The sequence below is a fragment of the Dreissena polymorpha genome, chromosome 1, assembly GCF_020536995.1.
Source record: "Dreissena polymorpha isolate Duluth1 chromosome 1, UMN_Dpol_1.0, whole genome shotgun sequence".
NCBI lineage: Eukaryota > Metazoa > Mollusca > Bivalvia > Myida > Dreissenidae > Dreissena > Dreissena polymorpha.
Window position 1 is genome coordinate 11,961,799 of NC_068355.1, and position 22,875 is coordinate 11,984,673.

A 22,875-nucleotide genomic window follows, 5' to 3' on the forward strand; every position below is an offset into this window, starting at 1 on the left:
TTACCGAAAAGTTGTAGACTGGGTTCCGGTATTATTATCTATTCTGTGGCGTGATTTCCGGTAACTCATAAGCCCGTCAAAAAACAATATGTCTGCGTGCAATGGAAGGCCGGCTAAACCGAAAGCGGTTCAAATAAACACTTTGTTGTCATATAATGGCTAGATATGGTCGTCTAACCATTCTGACATTCAATCTGTAAGCCCAGTTGAATTGTTTGCTTAAGCTTTAACTGTCATAGTTGGCATAGTCTATGCCAACTTTGACAGTTGCCTGCTAAATCAATGATTCTTTTGAAATGAGACAGTTACATTGGTGTTCATTTACTTAACTTAAAAGTTGGCTTGTGTTTCTTGTCAAGCAAAATGAAGAAATAGCATTTAGTCATGAGTTGTAATGTGTAGTTGTATTTGCATCAAAATTCAGAATGGAAAACCTAATAAAGTAACTGTTTAAAAAGCTAAATATATTTATTATAATTGCTGCTAATGTTTCTGTAAAGTCAGGTATACACCCATCAATATCCAAGAACACGGGTAGTACATTACTACCTATATTTTGGATATGGTAGTACAGGTACTAATTGATTTTCATTGTTACTCCTTTTCTTTCTGTCAGTGGCAGTACTGTTACTTATTTCACAAATCCTTATCTGGAGTGATAACCTTTATGATGTTAACATAATGCCTGGGATCCTTATCTGGAGTGATAACCTTTATGATGTAAACATAATGCCTGGGATCCTTATCTGGAGTGATAACCTTTATGATGTTAACATAATGCCTGGGATCCTTATCTGGAGTGATAACCTTTATGATGTTAACATAATGCCTGGGATCCTTATCTGGAGTGATAACCTTTATGATGTAAACATAATGCCTGGGATCCTTATCTGGAGTGATAACCTTTATGATGTTAACATAATGCCTGGGATCCTTATCTGGAGTGATAACCTTTATGATGTAAACATAATGCCTGGGATCCTTATCTGGAGTGATAACCTTTATGATGTTAACATAATGCCTGGGATCCTTATCTGGAGTGATAACCTTTATGATGTTAACATAATGCCTGGGATCCTTATCTGGAGTGATAACCTTTATGATGTAAACATAATGCCTGGGATTGGTGCTGGAGTGATAACCTTTATGATGTTAACATAATGCCTGGGATCCTTATCTGGAGTGATAACCTTTATGATGTTAACATAATGCCTGGGATCCTTATCTGGAGTGATAACCTTTATGATGTTAACATAATGCCTGGGATCCTTATCTGGAGTGATAACCTTTATGATGTAAACATAATGCCTGGGATTGGTGCTGGAGTGATAACCTTTATGATGTTAACATAATGCCTGGGATCCTTATCTGGAGTGATAACCTTTATGATGTTAACATAATGCCTGGGATCCTTATCTGGAGTGATAACCTTTATGATGTTAACATAATGCCTGGGATCCTTATCTGGAGTGATAACCTTTATGATGTTAACATAATGCCTGGGATCCTTATCTGGAGTGATAACCTTTATGATGTTAACATAATGCCTGGGATCCTTATCTGGAGTGATAACCTTTATGATGTTAACATAATGCCTGGGATCCTTATCTGGAGTGATAACCTTTATGATGTAAACATAATGCCTGGGATCCTTATCTGGAGTGATAACCTTTATGATGTTAACATAATGCCTGGGATCCTTATCTGGAGTGATAACCTTTATGATGTTAACATAATGCCTGGGATTGATGCTCACAATTTTGAATGAAGTGAGTTTTTTACTTCAATTTGTTTGGTACAAATAGTTTTTCACTTCCATAGGTCAGCTTAAATTCATTCTTTTTTTTTACAATAATACACTAAGTAATTAAATATAAACCTAAGTGTGTTCACAATTTATGACACCAGTAACTTAACAAGTCACTTTTTCTGTTTCATTACCAAAGTTTTAATTTGGGAAACCTTGTACCATTTAAAACTGTCTGTTCATAACAAATTTTGCTCTTTATTTCTGATACTCCTCTTAAGCAAAAGACATTTTTATCTGTAATGAAATTATGAGACTCAATGGTTCCTGTCCTTAAAGAAACTAGTTAAAACAAAAGCTGTGCTTGTGAAACACAATGCTTCCTACTGCCCCGCTTTGAAGCCATATATTTGACCTTTGACCTTGAAAGATGACCTTGACTTTTCACCACTTAGAGTTAGAATGTGAAACTCCATGAGATACACATGCATGCCAAATATCAAGTTGCTTTCTTCAATATTGCAATAGCTATGGCAAAACTTTAACCATGGTTAAAGTTTTGGAACAGAATGACAAACAGACAGACAGGCTTAAAACAATATACCCCCATTCATTCGATCCAAGGGCATAAAAATCAGGAACCCAACACAAAAAAATGGTCAGCTTAAGTTGGTCACGTGATATTTTTCATATTTAATTGCTAAAAAATTTAAGAAGTCACACCTCAATTACATTTGACAACCAACACAATTACTCATATTTAGAAAATGAATGTTTCGTGAAAATTAAATGTTTTTGTTGGGGTTTTTTTGGGGGGGGGGGGGGATTTTAATTTTAAACAAGAGCACCGCCTTGCGGGTGCAGACCGCTCATCTATTTTCTTTTTAAAGGTGAAGGGACTCTCATTTTCAATCACAAAGGAGGGAGGAGTGGAGTGAAGAGGGGTGTATAGTGTGGGGTTGTGGACATTTATTACATTATCTTCCAAAAAAGCGAAAAAAAAAAAAAATATCGGGGGGGGGGGGGGGCGATGGAGGGGGGGGGGGGGTTGGGTGCGATGGTTGGACGGTATTTCAAACATAACAGTTTAAAAAATGGGAGGGGGGGGGTATAGTGTGAGGGTGTGATGGTAATTTGTGAGATGATCTTAAAAAAAAAAAAAAAAAAAAAAAAAAAAAAATTGGGGGTGGGGGTGGTGGGTGGGGGGGGGGGGGGTGGGGTGGGGGGGGGTAGGGGGGGGGGTATAGTGTGAGGGTGTGGTGGTCATTTGTGAGATGATCTTAAAAAAAAAAAAAAAAAAAAAAAAAAAAAAATAGGGGGGGGAGGGGGGGAGGGGGAAGGGGGGGAGGGGGGGGAGGGCACGGGGGATGGTTTGGGTGGAGTCTATTGTGGTATGTCAGGTAAGAGTAGTTTCATCAAAGTATCAATCAAATCTAATCATAAATAAAGAAGTTATGGCAATTTTAGCAAAATTTAATAATTTGACCTTGAGAGTCAAGGTCATTCAAAGGTCAAAGTAAAATTCAAGTTGCCAGGTACAGTAACCTCATGATAGCATGTAAGTATTTGATGTTTGAAAGCAATAGCCTTGATACTTAAGAAGTAAAGTGGATCGAAACACAAAATTTAACCATATATTAAAAGTTACTAAGTCAAAGAAGGGCCATAATTCCGTAACAATGACAACCAGAGTTATGCAACTTGTCCTTTTACTGTACCCTTATGATAGTTTGTGAGTGTTCCAAGTATGAAAGCAATATCTATGATACTTTAGGGGTAAAGTGGACCAAAACATAAATCTTAACCAAATTTTCAATTTTCTAAGTATAAAGGGCCCATAATTCCGTCCAAATGCCAGTCAGAGTTACATAACTTTGCCTGCACAGTCCCCTTATGATAGTTCATAAATCTTGCAAGTATGAAAGCAATAGCTTTGATACTGTAGGAATAAAGTGGACCTAAACACAAAACTTAATCAAATTTTCAATTTTCTAAGTATAAAAAGGGCACATAATTCTGTCAAAATGCCAGTCAGAGTTACATTACTTTGCCTGCACAGTCCCCTTATGATAGTTAGTAAGTGTTGCAAGTATGAAAGCAATAGCTTTGATGCTTAAGGAATAAAATGGACCTAAACACAAAACTTAACCAAAATTGTCAATTTTCTAAGTATAAAAAGGGCAAATAATTCTGTCAAAATGCATGCCAGAGTTATCTAACTTTGCCTGCCCAGTCCCCTCATGATAGTAAGTAAGTGTACCAAGTTTGAATGCAATAGCATTGATACTTACTGAGAAAAGTGGAACTAAACGCAAAACTTAACCAAAATTTTCAATTTTTTAAGTATAAAAAGGGCACATAATTCTGTCAAAATGCACGCCAGAGTTATCTAACTTTGCCTGCCCAGTCCCCTCATGAACGTAAGTAAGTGTACAAAGTTTGAATGCAATAGCATTGATACTTTCTGAGAAAAGTGGACCTAAACGCAAAACTTAACCGGACGCTGACGCCAACGCCAACGCCGACGCCAAGGTGATGACAATAGCTCATATTTTTTTTTCAAAAAATAGATGAGCTAAAAAACAACAATGCTGATCTAGAGCCCTGCTGAGATCTTTGTCTGTAATTGTCCATGTTCAAACCATCTATCAAATGTGATGACAATAATTGAATAACATTTCTGAATAATAACAAGAATGATGACAGACACTTGTCGAAACATCTCTCATATTTTTACCACTTGGACCCATGACGGCCATGAACTGTCCAGGCTCCACTCCACCAAATACATTCTTGAGGATGTGGTTGACTTCCACCTTCACATTCACATCTCTGAACTGTAATCCTAATCTATCAGATTTGTTTGTCTTCATGGTTATCCATAGGCTTCTTTCCTATCAAACTGTGGCTCTCTGAAATGATATGAAGCATAAAAATTGTTGCCCTTTTTGCTCTCTAATGTCCATAAATCTACACATCTGCCGGGCTGCCCAAATCAGAAGAAAAACATTATACATATTTATATATCTGAAAACTACGTAACGTAGGCTTTCTTATGATATTTAATTTGTCAAAATCGGCTGAGAAATAAAAGTAAAATTAGAAAAAAGATGTTAGTGGGTACATCAAAATGTATAACCTCTGCGCTTCGATGTACGCTAATCGATAGCTACCTGTCACATGACAAAGTATTGACAAGGTTAAATGCGCGGGGGTAAAACATAAAATGTTTATTTCTCGTGTTTAACTCGCTATAAATCCATCTATAACAAAGGAAATATACTAAAAGTGATATTTTTTTGAAAGTCTTTGAAAGAGGAATTAATAAGCAACAAGATAACATATAAATCAATAAAATTGGATTATTAGTTTTTGCATAAAATTGAATTAAGGGTCAAATACTCGATTCAACTCCTGTCAATATACGCTCCGTGGGGTAACCTAGGGCGAACAGGTTTTACGGCGAAACGTCCATGAGACCCCGGCCCGGACACCCCTGGATTCGGCTACTAAGTTTTTTCCTGAGCGACAACCTAATCCACCTGTCCACAGGTACTTGAAAAAAATGTTTTGGTCCTTTTATATATATATATATATAATAAGAGTAAAGGTATCCAACGATGATTTCACAGGTGTATTGAATAATACAATCCAACAGCATGAAAGATCAAACAATGCACAAATATGTCATTGTGGTTTCCAGCAGGAAGTGTCCATCTATGATAAAACACCTTATATTTGATGAAAATCCACCAAGTATGTCCAAAACAGCTAAAAGTTTCACAAATATGACTCCAAAATTGAAGTGTGTAATTCCAGACGTCAAGCTGTCAGTAATGAATGAAGGCGATTTTCAGTCCATTTTTCACAATAAAACTACAACTTTGCGATAAACTCCACATACGTTTTTGGTTTACTAAGTTATCCTTCGAACCACGTCGTTCTTAAGTCCCAGTTGAACGGTAAAAAGTCGGAAATTCAGAAGAAACAATACATTTAGCGTACTTTCACTTTCACAACCACCAATGTGAGCACAGGAGTTTGAAATTCTATCCATAAAGCTAATCTAATGGCTAAATAAATAAAAAAAAACCTATATTATAAAAAGACTACAGGTCAGGAATGAAACGCAGTAGACCCCGGACCCGCCCATTTTCCAATAAACAAGGGAAATTTCTGGAAAAACAGGGTACCTTACATCGACCCATGGTATAATAATCAAAAGGCCGGTGAAAGAAACTACGAACACTGCTTACCGTGAACAACCTTCCTCTTAATTCACAATTATTCAACACTCTCTGCTCATCGTCGGATCCATTGCGTGTTGTTGTTGTTTTTTAGGCTAGATTGCACTCTACCGGTACGCAGTTGTTTACTACTATAGACAAAGTGGGGATTTAGGGGGCGGTAGCTCCCGATACTAAGGAAATATATAGGATTATTGGGTGTTGCGTCGGGTGTTAGGTATTGGGCGCTTAGCAACGATACAATAATACGATTTTCCATTCTTTTTTACGTACCGGTAACGTGCGAGCGTCCCGAACATGTTATGTTCAAATGCCTGTATCCTGCGTTCTGTGTCCGCGTGAAGCGCTCAGGTCTCGCGGCCGTATAGTAGAATGGAGACTTCGAGAAACTTGTAGAGCCTGTACTTGGTGGGATAGCTGATGCAACTGCTTATCTACAACCTTCTCAGTCTGGCCATCGCTGCGGTCGCCAAGGTAATTCTTATTCGGATCTCAGCGGTACTGGTACCATCCTTGGACAGGGTTGCGTCCAAAAACTTGAAGCTAGTCACTTCTTCTAGCTTTTTTCCGTTCATTGTGATTTCTGCACTGGTGTTGGTTGTGCTACTCACCATTATCTTCGCTTTCTCCGTGCTGACCTCCATCACGTATGCTCTTGCTGTTTTACAAGGTCGGTTGGTGAGATCTTCAAGTTCACTGCTTGTGCCACACATGAGGTCAATGTCTTTAGCGAATCTCAAGTTGGATATGGGTCTTCCACGGAAGGAGATAGAGATGTGGTGGTAATGGAGGGTCCCCTGCCTTATCTTCTTAATGAAAAGGTTTAACAGGACGGGAGAGAGCAAACATTCTTGACGGACGCCCACTCATGTCCTGAAGATGTCCCTCTGCTGTCCGTTGAGGAGTACTGCACTGCTAGCGTTTCCGTAGAGTTTTTGAATTTACTGTACCAGCCCTTTGTCAATAAGATATATAATATAATATAATATATAATATATGTAATATAATTTGATAATAATATCATTCAAAGTAAACGCGACAACTTTGAGCGAAAGCAAATGCAACATTTATGGGATTTAGTAGTTAACACCTCTGCTTTCCCAATCAATATCTCCAAAAATAAAACTAGAAAAAAGTCTAAAGTGTAAAACATGACTCGATTATTTAGTATAATGTAATCTATAAGACAACAATTACTAATAAATCGAGAAAAATGTGCACCCCCTGATAATTATTAACATATTTTCAATGTGAATGGTTAATTTCAGATCAATCTTTCACGTAGAAATACTTGAAAAGGCAATTTATAATAACACCTTATAAGCCATTTGTCTTTCGTTGTCGGGGCGTTCAAGTGCAAAAAATTAATCTAAAAAATCAAAATCAGTCAAATACTGGAACTTTTTTACATCCTGTGTCAAAGAAGAAATAATAATCTATGAAAACGAGTTGATGGCTTCTTTCAACGCGATGTGTGCGCTTTGAGACGCTAACGACGAGTTTCCGTTTGTTTGTTTTTATTTTCCACTGACATTTTTTCCTTTAAAATTCGCAATTCTCGTTCAATTTATGAACTAAAACGCACTTATTCCATTAAATTTTCAAAAACGCTTAATACCTCGCATACAAATGGTGATTTAATGTAAATACTGCTTATTTTGTGACGGGGCTTGTTTCGTGTTTATTGAGTAATGTTGGCCGGTGTATTCTCCGGAACAGTTTTGATGTTTACGTTTACTTAATGAGCCTGTATATATTTTCCAAGATTTTTTTTTCGGAGAACATGCTATTTACAGTCATACGACTAAATTTAAAGGTCCGAGTATTTTTGTCACTTGAAATGTTTTTAAAATGATTTTAAATATGCTGTTGCAAGACAAGAATTCACTCACACACACACACTCTCATACAGTACATGTAAAAATTGTTAAGGGCTCCGCCACAGATTCACAATTCGAATTACTGCGGATAACGGAAACGCATATTGTTTTAGTTGGTATATATCAACTTTAAACCGGATATCATTGTGATCATATCGATATAAAACAAATAAATCTTTGTCGACTTGTACAAACCGGAACATTCAAGCGCAAATGATAAGATTGATAAAACAAGCTTACGTATTCTAATAGACCGTACACTGATAAGTGAATCGCACACGTGATTATACGACATTGGATCAACAATGGAATCCAATGCATTAAGATTGTTTTTCGGCATTACGTTAACAATATGCGGCATATTTTTCACCTGCAGGGTCTCACATTGCGAGGCTACGCCGCGCGATAAAATGCGCGCAGCGCAGGTACGCCAACAGTACGCCATGTACGTATGGACCACGGGGTTCGATCCCGCGGTTTCGGGTTGCACCAGAACGAAGTTCATGGAGTGGGACACCCACGGAATCTGCTTCACGCACACGTGGAACAATGAGGCGAAGCGTGCGTGGCTCTGGAACACGTGTAATGTCGCGGGAAGGGAGGTGTCGCTGGTCTTCATCAGTGACGTCACGGATTCTAGATTACACGGATAAGAAACGGGACCGTTACGCCAAATATCTTGTCGTGTCTAAGTCACGTGACCGTGTCGTAACTATCGATCTTTTATCGAAGCGCCGAGGTTATAAATTTGATGTACTCACTCACGTATTTTGTTAAATTATAGTTTCATTTCTAGGCCGATTTTGACAAATTATATATCATTAGAAAGCTAACGTAACGTAGTTTTCAGATATATCATTATATATTGAGTTTTTCTTCTGATTTCGGCAGCCCGGCGAGTTATAACTTTAACTTTTGCAAATAACATACCGTTTTGGAGTTTTAGAATCTAGATTTACGGTTGACATGTTCGTAAATTATACCGATTTGTAGCGTTTATATTTGGAGTTCAGTTTTAAAAATAACATCTTGCTTAGGAGAATAGAATTCTGTATACGATAGAAAAAAAAAATGTTTAAAAACTAAAGTAATTAAGGAATGAAGGCGGGAAAATGTAGCGCGCGTTCCTAACGCTCTGAACTGATGCTACGGTCTTGGCGATTATGCTTTTGTTTAGATACCGGCCATTGAATTTCCTTTGCCATGATTATTATATTTTTTATGAAATATATTGAAATATTTTGTTCTAGAGACATATCCATAAAGCTAAGTATTAATGAAGCTTAATAAATTTACGATTTCAGCTCTTGATTATAACACAGAAAGGGTGTTAATTTTATGATGAAACAGCGTATACAAATGTATAGCGGACCCTCTTGATATTTTTCGGCTTTGCATACTTCAAATATAATGGGTGTCGAAACATTCATCGTTTGTTGTTTATTATCAAAAAGGTAATTATGTAAAATTATATGAAAGGTTATTAACCATAAATTATAAATTAATTAAAATTATTTAAAGATTCTTGAAAATCACGGTCAACTGTCTATGCATGTATATTGAAATATCTTTATAAGTTAACAGAGTTATAAATATATAGAATTCTAAATTAAAACACTGTATTATTTGTATTTTTCGGAAAGATTATTCATACACTCTTTATAGGACTACGAAATGACGGAGTTTTTTTACCGGTACCCGCTAAATACGTCAAATGTTAAGTATTAGATTTTTTAAATGTTTAAAATGTACATGTATAGGTATTAAGCACTTATAATTATTGTGATTTAGCTGGCTGACATCTATACAGTATTTAGTTTATGGCAATCTGTATGGGCAGATGACTATAAATGTTTTCAATACGCTACATATCTCATAAACGCAAAATTGAGTATTGGGCGTTACATTACTCCAAGAAATGACCACTAATACCACGAGAAGACATGGAGGTATCATAAAAAGTGTAATCTGACCAGACATTGCCACCTGTGGTTAGGGACCAATATACAAGTATAGGTCCCTGCTGTGGCGTATGACACCATAGTGTTATTTAGTATTGGTCGGCACAGTATCTGATCATAACGAGATAATTGGTTTGTGCTGAACACAGGGGCAATAAAACCACAGATCTATCAATAAACAAGATTATTGAGATATCTTTTTTTGAACACCGCGATAAAAATGCTCAAACCATGGACTCTAGAATACACGGATAAGAAACATGGCAACATTCTCAGAATCATCACTGCTATATGTGTAATCACCTAACAATTCGTCTAAAAATAATTTATATATTTGAGTTGAAGACGATGTACTGTTGTTTAAGTCTGAATAAACTATCTGTCTGCCTGTCTAAATCCAAGCCGTCATCGTCCCGGTGAAAAAATCTGATTTTCAATAGTTGGACATGATGCCCTGATGTCAAAATACGAAATGACCCGCGTAACACGGACCGTGATTTTCAAGAATCTTTAATAAATTGATAATTTAAGGTAAATAACATTTCAAATAATTATACATAATTACCTTGTTGATAATAAACAGCAAACGATGAATGTTTTTGACACCCATTTTATTTCAAGTATGCATGCAAAGCCGAATAATATCGAGAGGGTCCGCTATATACGCTGTTTCATCATAAATTTTACAACCTTTCTGTGTTATAAACAAGAGCTGAAATCGTTAATTTATTAAGATTCATTTATAATAAGCTTTATTGATATGTTTCGTGAACAAAATACTACAATATATTCCATAAAAAATATAATAAGATGGCAAAAGAAATTCAATGGCCGATTTCTAAACAAAAGCATAATCGCCAAGACCGTAGCATCAGTTCAGTGCGTTAGGAACGCGCGCTACATTTTCCCGCCTTCATTCCTTAATTACTTTGGTTTTTAAACAAATTTTTTTTCTATCGTATACAGAATTCTTTTCTCCTAAGCAAGATGTAATTTTTAAAACTGAACTCCAAATATAAACGCTACAAATTGGTATTAAGTACGAACATGTCAACCGTAAATCTAGATTCTAAAACTCCAAAACGGTATGATATTTGCAAAAGTTAAAGTTATAACTCGCCGGGCTGTCGAAATCAGAAGAAAAACTTAATATATATTGATATATCTGTTTACTGCGTAACGTAAGCTTTCTAATGATATGTAATTTGTCAAAATCGGCCGAGAAATGAAACTATAATTTAACAAAAGACGTGAGTGGGTACATCAAAATGTATAACCTCGGCGCTTCGCTGTACGCTAATCGTAAAAGATCGATAGCCACGACACGTTAAAACGCGCGGTGGTAAAACATAAAATTTGTATTTCTTGTGTTTAACTCGCTATAAATCCATTAATAACAACAGGAATATACTAAAAGTTATATTTTTTTGAAAGAGGAATTAATAAGCAACAAGATAACGTATAAACCAATAAAATCGGATGAATAGTTTTTGCATAAGATTGAATTTACTAAAGTAAGGGTCAAATACTCGATTCATCTCCTGTCAATATACACTCCGTGGTGACGTGCACCGCAACCTACAGCGTGCAAAGGAATCTGGCGACTGCTCAACCGCGGAGATCGCCACAGTTCGCACTATGTTGAGCGAGGGACATGCAAAGGTATGGGCAGTTAGTAACTTGTATGTTATCAATCATGATTGCCATCTTCATCGTCGTCAACACTATCATACTCATCGTCGCGCTGTCATCATAATCATCATCATCATTCATCATCATCGTGATAATCATCATCGTGATCCTCATTATCGAAATAATCATCGTGATCATCATCATGATCATCATTATCATGATCATGATCATCATCATCATCATCATTATCACCACCATCATCATCATCATCATCAGCATCACCCAAACCACCATTACCCCCACCCCCACCATCATCATCATCATCACCACCACCAACATCATCAACATTACCACCACCATTACTATCATCATCACCACCACCACCCCCACCATCATCACCACCTTCCCCTCCATCATCATCATCACCACCACCACCCTCACCATCATCATCATCACCATCACCACCCCAACATTCATCATCATCCCCAGCTCCACCATCATTATCATCATCACTACCACCACCACCATCATCATCATCACCACCACCACCCCCACCATCATCACCCCCATCCCACCATCATCATCATCACCACCACCACCATCATCATCACTACCACCACCCCACCATAATCATCATTATCGTGATCATCATCATCTAGATCTTCATGGTGATCATTATCATCATCATCATCATCATCATCATCATAATCATCATCATCATCATCATCATTATAATACGCATCATCATCACACTCACAACCGAGCGTATCATCACACTTCTTATAAAGTCTCGACAGTGTCCATATCTGCCTATAATAGGCCTTTCTGTTATAGTCAGCTATTGACTGTATGAAGTACGAAGTAGAAGAAGTAGAAGAAGTAGAAAAAGTAGAAGTCATAAACGTCATTGTTGTATTTAACATCAATCCATTAATAATACTTTACAACTACATGTATACTTATATTTACAATATTAATCATTATTAGCTTCAGCAGTATGGAACGTTATCTCATAATAGTAATACCATCTCAATTAGTGCATTATGGATTGTTATCCCCACGCTTTTTGAAAAAAAGGTAGGGATATTGTGGTTATCTCCGCCGTCCGTCCGTCCGTCCGTCTGTCTGTCTGTCTGTCTGTCCGTCCGTCCTGGCCACTATCTCCTCCTACACTAAAAGCACTAGAACCTTGAAACTTACACACATGGTAGCTATGAGCATATGTGCGACCCTGCACTATTTGGAATTTTGATCTGACCCCTGGGTCAAAAGTTATAGCGGTTGGGGTGGGGCCGCGTCAGAAATTATCACTCATTTTTTTAGGTTATTTTACATTTACTTCTTTATTTCTACACCGATTCACTTCAAATTGATACTGGACCTCTCTTATGACAATACGGTCAATCTCAACCATGCATGGCCCCATTCCCAACCCTGGGGCGCCCCGCCCACATAGGCCACACCCACCAAAAATTTCCATTTACTATAATTTTTTCATTTCTACACGGATTCACTTCAAATTGATACTGAACTTTTGTTATGACATTAGGGTCAATCTCAACTATGCATGGCCCCAATCCCAACCCTGGGGCGCCCGCCCACATAGGCCACACCCACCAAAAAAATCAATTTACTATAATGTGTTCATTTCTACACGGATTCACTTCAAATTGATACTGAACTTCTCTTATGACATTAGGGTCAATCTCAACTATGCATGGCCCCATAACCAACCCTGGGGCCCCGCCCACATAGACCACACCCACCCAAAATTGCCTTTACTATAATTTCTTCATTTCTACACCGATTCACTTCAAATTGATACTGAACTTCTCTTATGACAATACGGTAAATCTCAACTATGCATGGCACAATTACCAACCCTGGGGCGCCCTGCCCACATATGTCACACCCACCCAAAATTGCCTTTTACTATAACTTCTTCATTTCTACACCAATTCACTTCTAATTGATGATGAACTTCTCTTATGACAATACGGTCAATCTCAGCTATGCATGGCCCCATTACCAACCCTGGGGCACACCTAGGTCAAACATTCGGCGTGGGGATACGCGTCGGCCTCTGCCGCGCCATTTCTAGTTCATTTTGTATTTGTCTTCAATAATTGTTATCGAAACAGAAGGTATCAGAAGCATCTGTTTCACCCACCAGCAATATCGCCGTACAAATATTGGACGCCTCTTTAAAAAGAACAATTGAGCGGATTCTAGTTGAAATACACTGGCGCCAGGTTTCTGAACTTCAATGGCCCGCTAAACTTTAAATTAATAATTATACGTTTCCTAGGTTTGGTTGACAACGCCCTTCCAATCTGGCTGTAAAAGACCTATGGACGCCTCCTGTATCTCGCACGATCCCAAATATCACAAGTAAAGGGTCTTCTGGTGCGATAGGCATATCGGAGAAATCCATGTACTCTTGATAAAAAATACAAATATGGTAAAACTGATAGATGGTATGTTTATGTATGACATTTTTAACAGTTTTTGGTGGTTACCGATTTGATACGTCTACCTGCTTTGCTAGGTTCCCAATCTGAAGATATACGGGCTGTACGCTGTAAGTGATATAGAAGTCACAGAGAGACAGCTGGTACAGTACATCGTCTACTACAATGACCAATGTGCAAGTAAGTCTATAGTCTTAAGCGCAACCTCCGCGCAGAGATTTGACTTGAACAAGCATAGCTAAATCAAATCCATGCCTTCATAACCAACCACGTGGTGATAGCCGAGCCACGTGGTACAATACTTTGCCGGTGTTATTTTTTATTTTTAAAATAAAGGTAATTTATTTTTTCTCGTGAACCGTATACACTTTTTCAAAATACAAAAGAAAATGAAACTTCTTTTCATAGTATAATACTTAAACACTCAACATAAAATCTGGTAGGATTTTTTGTGATGGCAGCGATTGTATGTGAGAGCATGGAACGACAACTCTGTTTTTTTTTGTGGCGGACATTTAAGCCCCCCATAATGCATTTCGCCTTAACATATTTATTTTCGTGGTACTTTAAACACTATTTCATGTTAAACTATACAACGTTTAGTTCAAACTAACGTTTCATTTAGACTTCAGTTGATATAATCTGATGATTAAATAGAGTTTTCAAAACAAAAACTTCTCTCGATTTTGTGATAAAATCATTACAGTTTATACATTATCGTTAAATTATTGGGTTTCCTAAAATTTTATTTTTCAATATAAGGATGATGATAAAAACCAAATGATAACTCTTCATATGTATTTCATAAGGAAACATAAGCGAGCGCTTCGACGGCGTCGCAATCAATAACGAGGCATACGCCGGAATAAAGTGCGGATCAGACGCGGAACGCATACTGTACCTGGAACGCTTACGGGAAATAACGAGCGAAGCCGGAAAACAGACACACGGGCGGCTTTTAACGCACTACTCAATGAGCTGGCACTGGGGTCAATGTCATGGGGCGCCTAGTAACATCACGTGGAACGGTCACACATATGACGTCAGCCATCATATGATCGACATTTTTGATAGCACTGACGTTCAGGTAAGCTGGTTGAAATACAGTGTGTAATTATTCTGATGATGTGTGTAAAGGTTTGCTTTAAATAATGCCTGGTTACTGTAGCAACAAATTTTACGCTTCACGCACACACATGTCGGCCTTAATTCTACCATATCTATCATACAACGTTCTTTTTCAAATCGTACACACGTGCATACTTCCGTGAATAGCACTATTTTTACCCACACAAACAGTAGGAACGGGATGTGGGCTATATAAGAATCGTGTTGTTCTGTCGGTCCGTCGACTTGTCCGTCTGTGACGAATATTGTCAAAATAAGAAATGTCCCCAATAATAGGTTGATTTGGAAATACTCGATTACATTAAGAGATGGTTTCTTGCGCAAAAGAACTGGCTGGCTTCAAACTAAAGCCAATGTCATTCTGTAGAGACATGTATGAAAATTAATCAAATTAAATTATATATTACGTTTGATGTCCGATCTAACATTTCCTAATATCTGGAAGGATTTAAGGAACACTTAAAATTGACTGCTTCTCTTGGCAAGACAATTTGTCTCTGGTTGAAGTTCACAATTCATGGTCAAGGATAATATATCCCTATTTGTGTTCATCTTCAAAACTTATTAATTGCTTTAAGGGCTTTTTAGTCATTTCTGAAAATATTGCTTGTTACAAACTAGCATTTCGCGCCATGTCCGTTGCTATGTACATGTAGTAAAGGTCATGTTCACACCTGAAGGCCAGATGTAAAAAGCTTTCGCAGCTGATTATTTGTGTCAAGTTGGTATGTGTGGGTTTTAATGTCTGTATTGGCGTACCAAGTGTTGACCATTTTGCGCTCATTTTTTAAACAACGACACTGCAAATACTTAACCCATTTATGCCTAGCGTCTAGAAAAAGGCCTTGGCAGACATCACGCGGCGTCTCATCTGGGTCTACGCTGTTTGCCAATGTCTTTTTACTAGACGCTAGGCATAAATGGGTTAAACATTTTAAAACCTACTCATTAGCTAAATTTGTCGATAGTTTATGTAACACTCCCAAGTATTGAACGCAGCATCGGACGTATCATTTGCTCGTTTATTTTTGCATCTCTGAAGAGCTGGTGTCAGTAATAAACGGCCGTGCTATACCGTCCTGAAGTACACTATCTACTTGTTATCTATACTATCTTTTAATCAGTTCAAAGAAAGGACAGACATAAATTACAAAAGGACACGAACTATAATTGCCTTCATTGATAGTACTTTTTCAAACTGCATGGCCGACGGTTTTACTAAAGTGCGCGGCGTACTCATTAAACATTTAACGTACAGTGTTTCTAGTTCATTAAATTAACCCATTTAAGCCTAGTGGAATCTCCCATCCTTCTAAATTGGATAAATTTATTTCCAAAATTAGGGATGTTTTGTATATTCATTTCTATATTTTGAATATTTCCTACAGAAATTCCTTTAAGCAAACAGCGTAGACCATGATGAGACGCCGCTTTATGCGGCGTCTCATCTGTGTCTACGCTGTTTGCCAAGGCCTTTTTTCTAGACGCCAGGCATAAATGGGTTAATACATACGAGCCATGGATAAAGGTTTAATGGATGTGATTTATGGTATTGTTCGTTTCAAGAAAGTCTCTTCTTAACAAAAATCGAGTTTAGCCGGAAAATGTCGTCCCTTATTAGCTTGTGCGGATTGCAAAGGCTTATCTGGGACGACACTTTACGCACATTCATTTAACCCCCTTTTCACAGAGCGCGGCTCATATTTATTCGATATTTGATTAAAAACCTTACGCACCTTTCGCATTTTCTATTCAAAGATCTCACGACAAGTTTAAGTGACGAATACGTTGCAACTGAAATGTGTAGCAGATAATAGAAGATATGCATTAGTAGTGTTTTTTTTCTAAAAACGAGTAACATGTGAAAGATAGCAGTTAATAAAAGTGACGCATCAAAGGAAAGTTGTCATGTTATGTTTGTGCGGACGATTGATGCTTGGTCGCTAGGAAATGATAGCGTTATGCAAATACAAATGTTCAACCTTTGATGCAGAATACAAAATCCAAGCTTGGTATCTTTTTAGATGGGCGCTTTAGCGCCCGTCTAAAGTGCTTAGTGTGAAATTCAGGTCGATACGGCCTAGGTATGATCAACCCAATACCCGTTGCGTATCCGCGCAAGAAAGAGTTGTATAATTTATGCAAGAGGTTTGAGTTCTTCAATTATGTGTATTCACAAATGGAAACATTATATTAATATCGTGTTACATTCAATATATTCGAACGGTGTTTTATAGAAAAGAATCAATAAACAATGATTGTATTGTACGTGTCGCGGAGGAGATTGTTTATGAATGATTAAAATAGTTCACTTTCTGCTGCGTGTGCGTGACGTAGTATTTTCGCTCAGCTCATTCATAAATCTGAGGCTGGCGATAAACAAAGGGGAGTCCGTGTGAGAATAACGCAGTAGTATAAGGTTACGCTTGTTTATATTCACAGGTCTCAATTAATAATACGTTGACCACGAGTTCAACAATTATTACTGGGATACGATAGACAACATACAACAATGTTTCATTATCGCTGAAATTGTTAAAAAACATTTAAATATAACAATAATATTCTCTAAAAAATGTAGTCTTGCTGTTTTGAAATAAGGTTTGGAATAATGTTTTCTAAATAACTTAATTCAAAACAAAAGTTTAATTATAGTGTTTTTTACTTGTTAGTCGCATATTTACCGCATTATAATGTGTGTTATAATAGGCAAACCATACATTAGTAAAATTCAATCTGCCTTCGCACATAGAAGGAATGGGTCAATTAGGTGCTGCGTCTTTAGCTTACTTCAGTTAGAGGTCAATTATTTACGTAATAGCAATCACAAGGCTCCGACTTCAAAGGATTTGCGGAGCGTTCTTACATAATAAAAGTCGTAGTCGCATGGTATTTGCGTTTTGCGTCCTATTTGGTCACGTGGTTCTTTTTCCCGGTTGTTTTGGCATTCATGATATGAGGCTATTAATAGATGCGCCTGTCGATAAACAAAGGAAAGTTTACGGGTTATAACAACGCAATAGGTTACGCTCTCGCATACAACTCAATGACGTAGTGCAGGTCGTAAATTGAGAGATTCGGGAAAAAGTTGACGCTTATTTATATTCTCAATTAATAAAACGTTGAACATAAGTTCAACAATAACTTCAGCAATACGATAGACAAAAAAAGTTTCATTATTGCTAAACCCGAATATAACAAACAATTTATAATAATAATACGAATGCAATAGTAGAAGGTTAGTAGAAGGTTAAGCTTGTTTTATTCACAGTTCTCAATACATAGACAGTTGGATATGAGTTCATCAATTACTACAGGCATACTATAGGCAACCTCGAAAATGCTTTTTAATCGCTAAAACCGAAAACAACTTAATATATTATATTAAATATATTTATAACAATAAATGTCTTTTAAAAATGTAGTCGGCGTATACGCTGACTTTGAAATAAAATTAGCAATTTACTTTTCTAAATAATTAAATACAATTAAACAAAAGTTAAACTTTTGTGTTGTGTTTTTCACTTGTAAGCTGCATATTCACCGCATGAAATGTGTGTTAGCATTGTCAAACCACACATTAGTGTGAGTAAATAAAATGTATACTACGGTAGAGCACTTCATATGTGTCCTCATATGCCTTGTTATGAGTATCTTTCTTCACTATCGAAATATATCGTATGTTTATATTTTATATAAACGCAGTTTTCTTTCGACACATTTAAATCACACGTCAATAGCGCCGTCATGCGAAAATGGGTCTTATGCGTTTCGGCAAGCGTTTGTTAAACCCAACATGTGCTTTTGCGCAGTCAGGCCATAGGCGATGCTGTTCGCTTTAAAATCACTCAATATGTTATGTTTCTCCTTACCAGAAGGAGAGATAGCTGAGTGGGCTATTTATATGATGGGCGCATATGGAATAAGACCCATTTTCGCATGACGAGGGTCATTACAAATCTCATTGCGAATTGAAAATGCCACATTTCAGAACAATGCTTTTTGATACAAAATTGAATTGAAAATAGCAAACTTGTTAATAATGGCAGCCTATCCACACATTAAGGAATGATTTCCAGACGTGCTGACCAAGTACGGCAAACATTGTGGTATGATAATTAAACGATTTTCTCTTGTCGTGACACTATACTATTTCGCTAATGATTGTTTTCTCATCTTGGAGGCGAAAGTGAAATTCTGCGAGATGGATTGTAACGCGTAATTGTAACAGGGCCACATTTTGTGTCGTTTGAGCATACAGTGTGTAGTCCGGAATTCCTTACACTGAACAGTGCTACATCCTTTGAATTGAGCACATACGCAGTGATGTAGCAAAAATTCAGAGGTTGTATCTCGAATCAGCTTATTAAATATTCGAAAATATTCATGCGTGTCTGTTGGCGTTATGTAAAAGTCACTAAGATGAAAACTGAAACAGCTACGCCTAAAAGCGCATTAGTGCTCTATACCTATGTTTATGTTAGCGTTGTTGACACCGTGTGAACTGCTCGGGTAATAAGTAAAGCATAAACAGCAATGTTTATATACTTTTATTCCTCCATATACAAGATACGAAGATTGTTGTATATTTTGAATTTGTATATGGTGTCAAAAATCAAAAGTTTTGTACACGGAACTTTCATTATGAATTTATATTCTTTGTGTGATAGTCATTTGATATTAGAAAAAAATATTCCTTTAATATGATGGTGACTGCAAATTTTCTTTATTTTAAGGTATCATTACCATTTTCATCATACTTTCTATGCTTTCAGAACTTCCAAAAAGCATGTTGTTTTTATTTTGTCTGAGTTATTTCTATGAAATAATAAGGCTGATAAAAAGTGCACACAAAACTAGACCCGTGCGCTATGACACACACTTTATAAAGTTGAATGGCGTGTGTTCATTTCAAACTTGCGATTGATTTTCAAAAATGAATTGCGTGTTAAATTATGCAATAGCGAACATCTTCAGTGCCTTCAGCGCTTTGATTATAAGTGTCTTGATTCCGTTTCATAAGAGCAATATTATTTTATGGATAAACATTAAGGCGACAGGAGTGTAAACTAGTGGTTGTCCGTCTGCCCGTTACAAGTTTATTTCGATTGAATATGGAGCTTGATGTGTGAAAAGAGGGTTTAAAGCTTGTACGTAAAATGTCGTCCCATATTAGCATGTGCAGTCCGCACAGGATAATCAGGGACGACACTAGCCGCTTTTATGATATTTTTCGTTTTAAGAAAGTCTCTTCTTAGCAAAAAAATCACAGTTTAGGCGGAAAGTGTCGTCCCTGATTAGTCTGTGTGGACTGCACAGGCTAATCTGGGATGACACTTTACGCATGTGTATTAAACTCCCTTTTCACAGAGAGCGGCTCATATGATGGAGATTGTTGTTGGGTTCGGTATTTCGTTGCGAATGTCTTAATAATTGTATTTAGCAATATAGTTCTACCTGTTATTTAGCTTCGTTATACAGGTTGTTATACACCAACATTAATTTAGAAGATGGCTGCAAAAGAAGGAACTAAGTATATCTTACACAATTAACATTCGGTTTGGAATGATACCGGAAGATTACAAGCAACAAGTAGATTCTTTCTAAACACTGTATCTTTTAATCGACGTATTTATATTAGGTGAAACGTTATATTCGATTTCTCAATAGGATTTATGGCAAAATCAAATGGAAAATAAGTTGATTTTTTGCGGCTCTATCAGCATTCATACTTTTTTTGACAAACTGATGGTTATCAATTGCGATTAATAGGTATCCTACTTGTATGACTTTCGATTCTGATTATTGATATACGATCAATTTCAACATATGCCTAGATTTTAATTTTACCCCTTGTACAAATATAACCATTGATATAAATATAAAAGTATAGAGTCAAATAAATTCCTCTAGGTTTGCTATCTAATGGTCACTAATAATTCTATGTAAAACCTATTTAAGGTAGACGAATGTTTGTGGTTCTGAGCCTGCAACTCTTCCTGATCAACCAGCATAGTTAAAATGGTCACATAAAATGTGTTTCTAACCATACTGTTTTATAAACTTAACTCAAATAACTATTGCAGGTCGGGTACACAATCTTTCCTCAGATATCCGACCGGATGAAAATAGCCGGCTATAGCTACGCACTCGCCACTGGGAAGAAAATATACACCACCGTCTATACAAACAAGGTAAATGTACTGAAAATCAGTGCTATAAGTGCTTTAACAAAAGCTTTGGAAATGAAAAATGATAAAGCTCTCTTCGATAGACCCGCCACCTTCCTCTAGGCATCAATACAATTTAAATAACTTTAGCATGAATACATAAGTTATACTATTGATTTCGGGTCAACATTTTCAAACAAAATACAGTAAACATTTGATTAAATTCATAAAACACGTGCACAAACAAACCGAGTATGAAATAAAACGTTGGTTAAATCTGCGCAGGTATATATGGTTATGAACTTCACTTAACGCTTCAAGTTCTGAAATATATCCAAACTTTTTCAGGAGTCGCCCTGCCAAATAACGTTATTTCCCAACCCAGCCTGTCACCAAGGCGACCACAGCGAGCAGGGGATGTTCGCAGTGTTTGACCAGCTTGCAAATCACGGCATAGGCTACGCCCTCCCATGTATTCATTACTTCCGGGGCGTGTACAGCAGCGGTGGGGGCAGCGACTGGCCGTCCCACAGTCAAACAGGTAAACATTAATTAGTAGAAGAACCATCTTTTCGACCTTTATATTTGCCCATGGTTATTACTTCAAATGGCCTGAAGTAAATTGACGCCATTATACAATGATGTGCTTTTATAATTCTGCTTATAAAATATCAAGCTTATAAACTTAACCCTAAGTTGATTGTTTTATCTGTTCAACACGCATACACACACAAATAATGTATACATGTACTTCGGTATCTCTAAAATACATTTTACATGTATGATGTTTTATTTAAACACACAAATGAAGCGGGATTTCGACGCAACTGAGCAAGTATACTTTATATTAGAGTGAAATTCAGAAAACCTAAATTTATACTAACTTCCTTTTATATTTACAGGACATATTGTTGGTTAAGGCACAGCTGTTGATGTATTTCTGAGTCCAAACTGTAATAATTGTAATATTAATAAATATAGAGCAATTGTGAAATAATATTTTTGTCCATGGTTTGCCACCATGCAGTTGTATATGTTAGCATCCGATGGATGGTCGCGCTAAAAACGAGCTAAACTTGACGCTGTCAGGTTTATAGGAGACATTTGGAAACATTTCGAGCATACGTTTTGCTACAAATAAATACCATGTGGAGACCACGTGTCAAGCGCGATATCCAATACTCCATACGCACTGGTACGCATGTTTTGGCATGTCGCAGTTTGTGAAATAACTTTATCATTCTTTATCATTCTTTACGTAATTTCACAATATTTTTGCACACATAATAACCGCGTCGTGATTTCCATTGCGCACAGCACCTGTGTCCGTACCTCAAATTTGTTAAGGCAAACAATAACTTCAAATGACATATATTTTAAATAGTACATGAACAAACTTTGCGTGTTTATACACCTGAAATCCTCAGATTAATTATGGTGTTTGCACATACACTTAAGTCAATTATATAAAACAAAATATACAATTCTTGGTGTTATGTGCACAGGTCAAAACGCATTTTGAGTAAGTGCATATTTTTCTACATAAAACTTATGGATATGTGACGAACCCAAACATGATAAAATGAGTATAGGTCAAGTCCGCATTTAGAGGTCAAATATGGCATTAAACATCTTGTTC

At 36.9% G+C, this 22,875-nt stretch overlaps 2 protein-coding genes across 2 annotated transcripts in view; one reads left to right on the forward strand and one right to left on the reverse strand.

Moving 5' to 3' along the window:
* LOC127871196 (uncharacterized) overlaps positions 1–6,094 on the reverse strand; it is a 35,554-nt gene extending 29,460 nt beyond the window's left edge. The window contains exons 1-2 of the mRNA XM_052413942.1: positions 6,004–6,094; positions 4,485–4,659 (exon numbers count right to left, since the gene is read on the reverse strand). Coding sequence (XP_052269902.1) covers positions 4,485–4,620 — 136 coding nt within the window. The 5' untranslated portion in view covers positions 4,621–4,659; positions 6,004–6,094. The remainder of the gene's footprint in view (positions 1–4,484; positions 4,660–6,003) is intronic.
* A 1,972-nt stretch (positions 6,095–8,066) lies between these two features.
* On the forward strand, positions 8,067–22,223 carry LOC127871239 (uncharacterized). Its single transcript, XM_052413988.1, has 7 exons — positions 8,067–8,495; positions 11,397–11,497; positions 14,016–14,118; positions 14,748–15,025; positions 21,153–21,260; positions 21,585–21,777; positions 22,139–22,223. The coding sequence occupies exons 1-7, from the start codon at positions 8,180–8,182 to the stop codon at positions 22,153–22,155; spliced, it is 1,116 nt and encodes a 371-aa protein (XP_052269948.1). The 5' UTR covers positions 8,067–8,179; the 3' UTR covers positions 22,156–22,223.
* Positions 22,224–22,875: the final 652 nt, after the last annotated feature.